This window comes from Mycena indigotica (genome assembly GCF_014461135.1).
Source record: "Mycena indigotica strain 171206Taipei chromosome Unknown Mind.scaff0008, whole genome shotgun sequence".
NCBI classification, from domain to species: Eukaryota; Fungi; Basidiomycota; class Agaricomycetes; order Agaricales; family Mycenaceae; genus Mycena; species Mycena indigotica.
Window position 1 is genome coordinate 4,211,857 of NW_023503007.1, and position 8,515 is coordinate 4,220,371.

Genomic DNA, 8,515 nt, shown 5'->3' on the forward strand with positions numbered 1-8,515 from the left:
ACCTGGTCATCGACTATTTGCGTGAGTGACCTCTTCTTTTTTTCCAAGCTGCATCAACATGTTTTCTGTAGGAGAGATGAACGGGTTCTCGCTACCCCGCTCGTGGCCGGTATTGCACACGCTCAAGGTATTCCAGGAAAAAGAAGAAATCGAAATCGACGGAGGGATTCTGACACATGTCCTTGACGAAATACTGTCTCAAAGCAGCCAGTCGCCTGAGCTCTGGGAGCTGACGATTTCCCTGTCGCATAGGATTGATGGCGAGGCAGCATCTTGGGCGCTCAATCCAACGCTCATGGAAAACTTCGACAAAGTATGCATGTCCCACCCCATGCTTCGCACCATACGTTGGATCACCGTCTTCTCGTTCGCTTCCCTTGGCTTTGTGGCGGAAGGTATATGGGTCCGGCATCCTCCGGATGCCTCTTGGATCCAGCATTTGGAGTTTCAAGAAGTGCTGAAGCTTGCACTGCCGGGCAGCGCGGCGAGTGGACGGCTTGTTTTCGAGAATGCGAATCCGACATTATAAGTTGTGTCAGAAATCGGCACTTATTAACCAGGCCGCACGCCTCCGATCGAGTTCCACAGACAAGTAGCTTAACCACTACCCGAGGGTACAAAGGAGACGAAGGGGAGATAAAAGCGTGCCCTACAGGCACGCGGACGCCGCTACTTATAGCGCTTCTCCGGCACTGCCCTAACCCGGGCTCCGGCCGGCCGCAATCACATGTGGGACCGCGCATCACCGCGCGTCCGTCCTTCCCGATACCGCTAACACACCCCCTCGCGCGTGAGGCGCGAACCCACCCCACCCTGCGAGTCCAAGACCACCGACCAATCCAGCCGGTCCACATCCACCACACATCGAGACCAGACCACCGCGCACCTGCGCAGCTAAGACTCTCCGCACATCCATCAACCTGCGCCGCCACCAGCGCCACCCGTCCCGGCAAGCCAATTCCGCCCACCATGACGCACCCCTGAATCGGTGTACCAGCCCGTCCCATCCCAGAGCCTAGCCAACCCAGGTGAAAACCCAATCCTCCAGGCCGTATTGCGCAAGACCAGCGCCGTGACCAAGACCGAGTTGAAGACCAGCAGCATGCCGCCACTGAAAAGTCGCCGTCCCGCCAAGTCGATGTTTCCGGAGCAACCCAGCCATCCAACCTGACCCGACGCCAATCGCACCCCCTCCACGAGTAGTCCCATCCGCCACCGGCATGTCGAGTACGCCTGAAACCCGCAGATATCCGAGACTGGCGATAGCCGCCCCCTCGCTGAGTGCGCCCCGCGTATCCGACCCACACCCGCAGCCGTCTGAGTATCTGGCGCCACGCACCACCCATCGAGTACTGCCGTGCTTAGTCGTAACGCAGTTGTGAGCCTGAGCGCCCACGTCGCCCGGCTGAGCCTCCGAGCCAATCCGTAAGTCGTCGGATGAGTGTGTCGCGCCAAAGAAGAGCCGCGCCCGACACCACTGCCGCAAGAGACCGAGTCCAGGATAATTCCGTCGTCCAGATAGGTCGCCCAAGCTAAGCAGTTGAAGCAGAGGTACAGGGATGCCAGCCCGGACGCTTTTATGTCAGAAATCGGCACTTATTAACCAGGCCGCACGCCTCCGATCGAGTTCCACAGACAAGTAGCTTAACCACTACCCGAGGGTACAAAGGGAGACGAAGGGGAGATAAAAGCGTGCCCTACAGGCACGCGGACGCCGCTACTTATAGCGCTTCTCCGGCACTGCCCTAACCCGGGCTCCGGCCGGCCGCAATCACATGTGGGACCGCGCATCACCGCGCGTCCGTCCTTCCCGATACCGCTAACAAGTTGGAACCATGATAAGTACTATACTATGAATTGAGTGCCAAGTGCTATCACTTCAACCAATTTTCACCAACTTTGTAGGAGTTGTAAATATTTCTTGCTCGTTTCCTAGTATGTAGCTTCTATGTGATCCCGAGAGAGTAAAGATGCAGAACAAGAAAAAATGCATTCAATATCTACGGCTACTATTCACTACACAGACTTCAAGTTCTAGCTCTCCTCCGCTGACTCAAACACTGGCAGGTCCTCAATAAAATTTCACTACTCGCGTCAACGCCTCGTCCTCCGTGTCCGCCTCATTCACCAACAACGTCTGGAGGGTCTACAAACGTCAGTCCAGGAACCACAGGCAAAAAAAGAAACTCACTCTATTCACAGCCAAGTACTTCTCGACGAACTCTGTCCCCAGCACGGCCTTCAGTGCGCCGTCCTCTTCCAGACTCTTCTGGCCCTCCTCCACCGAAAGCGGCATCCGCGTGGTAATTCCCAACGCCAAGCGCTCCTGCTCTGTCAGCTCCGCAGCGCTTTTCGGGCCAGGACAATCCTGCATCTCCAATTTCTGCTGGGCATCGAATCCGAGCAGGCCACCGGCCAGGATCGCCGCCAGCGCGAGATGCGGGTTGGCCGTCCCGTCGACGAAGCGGATTTCGAAGTTGCGCGAGGCAGGCGAGGTCGCGTTAGTCAGCCGGATCGGCGCCTCGCGGTTTTCGGTGCCGTAGTTGACATAGGTGCCCCCGCTCCAGACGCCGTCCGTCATGCGTTTATACGACGCGTTGGTGGGAAGTGTCAGCGCGACGATGGCGCGCAGATGACTCAGCACACCAGCAAGGAATTGCGACTCGTGGGTAGACAGGCCGTCAGCTGATTTCTGCTCGTTTGCGGTGTGGACGGAGATGTGTGCATGGGCGCTGGAGCCAGCGGAGTACATGAATGGGCGGGGGACGAATGTCGCGTGGAGGCCGTGTTTAGCGGCGATTTGGACGATGATTTCGCGGGTGTAGACAAGGGCGTCGGCGGCAGCGAGGGGAGTTAGTGGGCCGGTGACGACCTCGTATTGGCCCGGGGCAGCTTCTGCGTGGATCATTTGCAGCGAAATACCAGCAGCGGTCACTGCGTCGCCTATTTCTTCGAGTACAAGCGCTTCGCGGGAGCCAGCTAGCAGGCCGACTGACGCAGACCAGTCGTGCACATTGACTGGGTTGACGGGATCGATCTTGTCGAGCAGGATGAATTCTGTCTCGAATCCGACAAGAAATTCGGTCTTATGCACGGTTTTGATTTTACTGGAAACAATATGGATAAATGAAAGGAAGTAACTTAGATAAACGTACCTTTCGACTCCACGCAATAGCGTTCTTGGACAGAGCTCCACGGCAACAGTCCCAGCCAATGGCGTTTTTTCCTCAAACTGGCCTAGTACAGCAGCATGCCCCGGCGCAAACGGACAAGGGCGGAGCGATTTGAGGTCGATTGCGTATAGGTACTCGCCAACGGGGACGAATCCAGGCGCGACATGGAGACCAATGAGTCCAAGACAGACTTTGGCGATGTTGACGCCGGGCCGGTTAGACTTGAGGAGAGCCTTGAAGTGCGCGACAGGCACGATTCGACAGCGACGGATGTTGACGAAGTCAACCCAGTATATGCGAATGTACCCTTTTGTGGCAGAGCGTGAGTGTGGGGGTGCAATCCGGATTATAGTGGACCCGCTCACGAAGCTGTGGCTGGTCAAGGAAGGCCGCAACGTCGAGCTCTGGCGTCGCCACGCTCTGGGGAGTGAATACTACGCCATGGCTGTGGTCCATCGTCGGTGCAGGGTCCAGAAAGCAGGTTATCAACATCAGCCATCACGCGATTGCTTCATTTGGCAGTCGCCATCATTTTGATGGCTCCGGCGATCAAGGCAGCTGCTTGCCACGTCACTTCTTGTCCTCGGCCGCGACCCTGACAGGCGGTCGGCGGAGGCAAGCGACTGCCAATGAAGGCAAAGCGCGCTTCTGTTCTTCCGGCGTGCTTCCAATTTTCCCAAGTCCACAGGGCGATGGCGGCTAGGCTCCCACACTAGGCAGCAAGGGCGGCCATAAGACGTTTTGGTCGTCACACTGCCAGTCGTCTTTCGTGCCTCTTCCGTTCTGCTGTCATGGCCGACGAGCTTGTAGCCAAGGAGTCCCAAATACAGCCTTCCAGCGCCTCGCTCAATGATGAGGAGCTTCTCGCGCGGCTGGGCTACAAGCAGGAGTTCAAACGCGACTTCTCCAGGTAAGCACCTCCTTGATCTTCGGTTTCCCCCCGCTTCCCGTGAGATCTCGCTGACGATTCGCACTGCTTCGTTGCATAGACTCGAGCTGTTTGGCCTCTCGTTTACTATAGTCGGTGTTGTGCAGTCTATTGCGTACGCGGATTGCTTCTTTCGTTTCGTTTTGGCGCTCAACCCAATCATAGAGCCGTCCTTCTATTCTCCCTGCCCTATGGCGGTCTAGTTGGCATGGTGAGTCTACCGAACAAAACATGAACCCTAAAACGCCGCTCATATCGCATCGCCATCGTTCTAGGTCTGGGGCTGGTTCACCTGCTGCTGCTTCCTGATCGTCGTGGGGCTGGCAATGGCCGAGTTGGGCTCGGCGGCGCCCACCGCCGGAGGCTTGTTAGTGTTTTATACCTCTAGTTAATAGCGCCTGCTTAACCCCCCACCTTCCGTTAGATATTATTGGACCTTCACTTTTTGTTCCCCAAAATACCGGAACTTGTTCTCGTGGCTCATTGGTTGTACGTCGCGGGGCCGTCACTGGATCGCCGTCTACTCCAACGCTTGTTCTAATGAAACCTTAGATGTTAACACCGCTGCGTACATCGCCGGTATGGCTAGCGTAGACTGGGGAGTGGCCACTCAAGTGATGTCTGCCGCGAACATCGGCACCGACGGGGCATTCGTCGCGACTACTGGCCAGCTCTAGTATGTCTTGTAGCTCTCTTACCCCAGACGCCTGTTAACGCGATCCGAACAGTGGCGTCTTCTGCGCGCTTGTCGTCTCACATGCCATCATGGCAAGTCTCGCAACGAAAATCATCGCCCGGCTCCAGTGGTTCTACGTCTTCCTTAATATTGCGTATGTCGCAGTGCTTCCCGGTTTTCTGGCTAATATCGATGTCAGTCTATTCCTTGTCGTAATCATCGCCCTGCCGGCGACCACCCCGAAAGAGCTACACAACTCTAAGGCGTTTGCATTTGGGCATTTCGAAAATAGTGTGTCGCGTCTATCTGCTTGTGATTCTACGATTGATATGGGCGCCAAGCTTCTGGCTGGCCGGATGGCTATGCATTCATTTTGAGCTTCCTGGCGCCGGCGTGGACTGTTGGCGAGTTCATTCATTTTAAATGGTGTGGGTGGCTGTGCTGATTAGGTTGGACGATATAGCGGGTTTTGACACCAGTGTCCACATCAGCGAGGAGGCGAAGAATGCGCCGCGGGCAGTACCATTCGCCATCATGTCTGCGACAGTTCTGAGCTCCGTGCTTGGTTGGAGTAAGTAAAGCACCTGCCTCCCCTGTCCATCTGTTAAGGCTTTTGGGCAGTTGTAACCATAGTTCTTGCGTTCTACATGGGCAATGACCTGGACTCCGTGACTGGGAATCCTATTGGGCAGCCTATGGCTACGGTGGGTTCCGTGTCTTCGACCCCCCGCATCATCTCAACAACTTGTCGCCTTTGTACAGATCTTCTTCAACAGTGTAGGCAAAGAAGGCACCCTTGCCATCTGGGCGTTCATGATCATCACTCTCTGGATGACAGGCATGGACTATGTACGTCCGGTTTCTCCGTCTCCGTCCCCCGTTTCCCGTTGTCGTCATATTTGACAAGTTTTATCCGGCTCCTGACTGATGTATCAATCCAGCTCATCGCGGGCTCGCGCCAACTCTTTGCCTTCTCGCGCGACGGCGGGCTCCCTCTGTCCAAGCTGCTCTACAACATCAACTCGCGAACCAAGACGCCCGTCCATGCTGTCATATTTTTGGCTTTCATGACCTTGCTCTTGGGATTGTTAGCCTTCGCAGGGCCCCTCGCCATCACGGCCGTGTTCACGATGTCAATCGTCTGCCAGTACATTGGCTTTACCACACCCAGTATGGCGATCCTTCTCTCCCGTCAGGGGCACAGCTGACAGAGCTTGTAGTTGTTGCTCGATGGGTCGGTGGGCAGAAGTTCATTCCAGGCCCTTTCAACCTCGGTCTCTTGGTTAGCCGTGTTGCCCCTTTCATCTGAACAGTGACATTGACTGTTGTGTAGAGCGCACCGATATCGTTCGTCGCCTCGGCGTACATGATTTTCATGATAATCGTGTTCCTCTTCCCACCGATTCCGGGGGCCACCTCGCAAAGCATGAACTATACCGTTGTTGTCGTAGGCGGAATTCTCCTCCTCGCGGTGGGGTATTACTTCTTCCCGAAGTATGGTGGGCGGTACTGGTTCACGGGTCCGCTCGAGACGATTTCCCACGCTGCCCCGTCCAACTCGTCGATGATCGAGGACGAGAAAGCAAGTCGCAAAGACACCACCAGCTCTTCGGGATAAAGCGTTTGTCCGTTTCATGTACTAGGCTTGGCCAGGGAGCAGCTGCTGTATTTGGACTCCGAATCTATCTATTGACCTTTGGCTTCCCGCGAGAACGACAACGACATGCGTCGCCTGTCATGATAGTCGTCCTGATTATGTCCGTGGAAAGCGCATACCCCGAAACGGCGCTGCCGGCAGAACAGGCTTCGATCGGCGAAGTGGGTTTCTATTGGTCGCGGCGGAGAAGGCAGTGTTTCCACGTTCCGACGGGGGCTGCTTATAAGCAATAGAGTGCTGTCTGGTAGGGGTCGCCGCCTAACCACTGCTAAGCTCACCCACCAAGCAAGCCCAGTTAACAAAGTTCAACGTCTAGCAATGTCCAACGCGAGCGCGGCCACTGGGAGCTACCGGCCGGACGAGTCCGCGGTGGAAATTTTCTCGGAGCACACATGGCTGCAAGGCGCGTTTCTCGCAGCAATCGCCTATGGGATCGAGGCGGTGTTGTTCTTCATGTCGGCGCGGCTGCTTTGGGTCGCCCGCAGCAAGGACGAGGGCACGGAAAGGCGCAATCTCATCCTCATCGGCTATATCAGCACCATATACGTCCTCGGCACACTCTACATGGCGGGGCTCTTCCAGTTCACACAGCTGTCATTTATTGACAACCGGAATATCCCGGGCGGCCCGAACCAGTACGAGAATATCATGTTCAGCCTGCCCATCGACATGCTCGCGAACGTGATCATGGTGCTGCTCACCTGGATGTGCGACATCATCAATGTGTGTTCAATTTTTTTTTTTCCTTTTTTGGCTGACGGAGTTGTCTAGGTCTGGAGGTGCGGCGTTATCTATCGCGGGTCGAGGATACCGTGGTACCTCGTTGTCGCGCTCCCGGCGTGCATGTACCTTGCCTCCATTGGTATGACTTGATTCTCGTCATTGCCTTGCGTTCTAATGTTTATCCAAATCAGCCCTCGGAATGCTCTTCCTCAAGCAGGTCGGCACCGTGTCCGCTTCGCCCTGGGACACCTCGGGCATCAACTGGACCGTCCCGTACTACTCGATGTCGCTCGCACTCAACGTGCTCGTGACGCTGTTGATTGTTGCGCGCCTGCTGCTCTGCCGTGCCCAGGTCAACCGCGCGATGGGCGCCACCCACGGCTCGCAGTACACGTCCCTCGCGGCGATGATCGTCGAGTCTGCCGCGATCTACTCGACCTTCGCCTTGCTCTTCCTTGTCCCCTTCGTGATCAACACGCCCACGTCGATCGCGGTTTCGCAGCTGTTCTTGCAGGGCCTGTCGCCCATTCAGGTGAGCCGAGTCGGCTTGATTTGATGCTGATAATAACACGGGTATAGGTCGTCTCCACACTGCTCATCATATTCCGCGTGGCCTCGGGCCGCGCCTGGTCTGCCAAGACCACACAGACGCTTACTGGCGGGCAGCGCGGCACGGGCGACGCGACCCACACGATTGGCGGGCACACGATCAACTCCAAGGCGAACAGCTCGCTCCGCATCCGCACCGTCACGCAGACCGAGACGTACCCCGGCTACGGCTACGACCACGACCACAGCTCGCACGACGAAGTCCACACCAAGGAGGCCGTCTCCCTCCAGACCTTCTCCGACAAGACGCGCACGGTCAACTTCGACGCGCTGCCCTCCGAGCGCGAGCATGCCGTGTAGCCCGTATATGTACCAGTACCCAGTGTCACTTATCTCCCTCCCTTGCATCGATCTAAGTATTATGTGTTAACTATTTTTTGTTTTTGTTTTTGTTGTTGTTGTACAAGAAGCAATTTATCTGACTTGCATAGTCACGTGACCGCGTTTTAAATGAATCCTACAGTAATACCTGGCTGTGGCATTGGCATAAGTACCAGAGAATTGAGCGGCAGATGTAGTCTGTGCTAGAGCAGGCTGTGAGCAATGGAGATGAGGATGGTCCTAGTACATATGCCATATTCGGCAGGAGAGTTGCCGTACAGTGGGACAGTTTTTCGGGGTTCCTTGTAGTGTTGCCGCGGTGTGAGCCAAGTCGATGCGGTGCGACTAACTCGTATCAACTCGATTCGTCGAGTTGATACGAGTTGCACACCGGCTCATGTCAGTGTGAATCGAGTTGACAGCTGTTT

General features: G+C 55.9%; 3 protein-coding genes across 3 annotated transcripts; 2 read left to right on the forward strand and 1 right to left on the reverse strand.

Moving 5' to 3' along the window:
• Window positions 1-2,071: 2,071 nt before the first annotated feature.
• Window positions 2,072-3,665, reverse strand: MIND_00979000 (1,2-dihydroxy-3-keto-5-methylthiopentene dioxygenase; the record flags this gene model as incomplete). Its single annotated transcript, XM_037366400.1, has 4 exons — window positions 2,072-2,146; window positions 2,192-3,107; window positions 3,156-3,480; window positions 3,539-3,665. The coding sequence occupies 4 exons, from the start codon at window positions 3,663-3,665 to the stop codon at window positions 2,072-2,074; spliced, it is 1,443 nt and encodes a 480-aa protein (XP_037217812.1).
• A 290-nt stretch (window positions 3,666-3,955) lies between these two features.
• On the forward strand, window positions 3,956-6,395 carry MIND_00979100 (GABA permease; the record flags this gene model as incomplete). Its single annotated transcript, XM_037366401.1, has 15 exons — window positions 3,956-4,083; window positions 4,163-4,216; window positions 4,267-4,312; window positions 4,377-4,468; window positions 4,526-4,590; window positions 4,654-4,777; window positions 4,830-4,931; window positions 4,977-5,068; window positions 5,119-5,185; window positions 5,227-5,348; window positions 5,399-5,481; window positions 5,540-5,626; window positions 5,719-5,947; window positions 5,998-6,059; window positions 6,111-6,395. Exons 1-15 carry the CDS (start codon window positions 3,965-3,967, stop codon window positions 6,393-6,395), a joined length of 1,629 nt encoding a protein of 542 aa, XP_037217813.1. The 5' UTR covers window positions 3,956-3,964.
• Window positions 6,396-6,605: 210 nt separating this feature from the next.
• MIND_00979200 (uncharacterized protein) lies at window positions 6,606-8,066 on the forward strand (the record flags this gene model as incomplete). Its single annotated transcript, XM_037366402.1, has 4 exons — window positions 6,606-7,157; window positions 7,206-7,296; window positions 7,349-7,689; window positions 7,737-8,066. Exons 1-4 carry the CDS (start codon window positions 6,753-6,755, stop codon window positions 8,064-8,066), a joined length of 1,167 nt encoding a protein of 388 aa, XP_037217814.1. The 5' UTR covers window positions 6,606-6,752.
• Window positions 8,067-8,515: the final 449 nt, after the last annotated feature.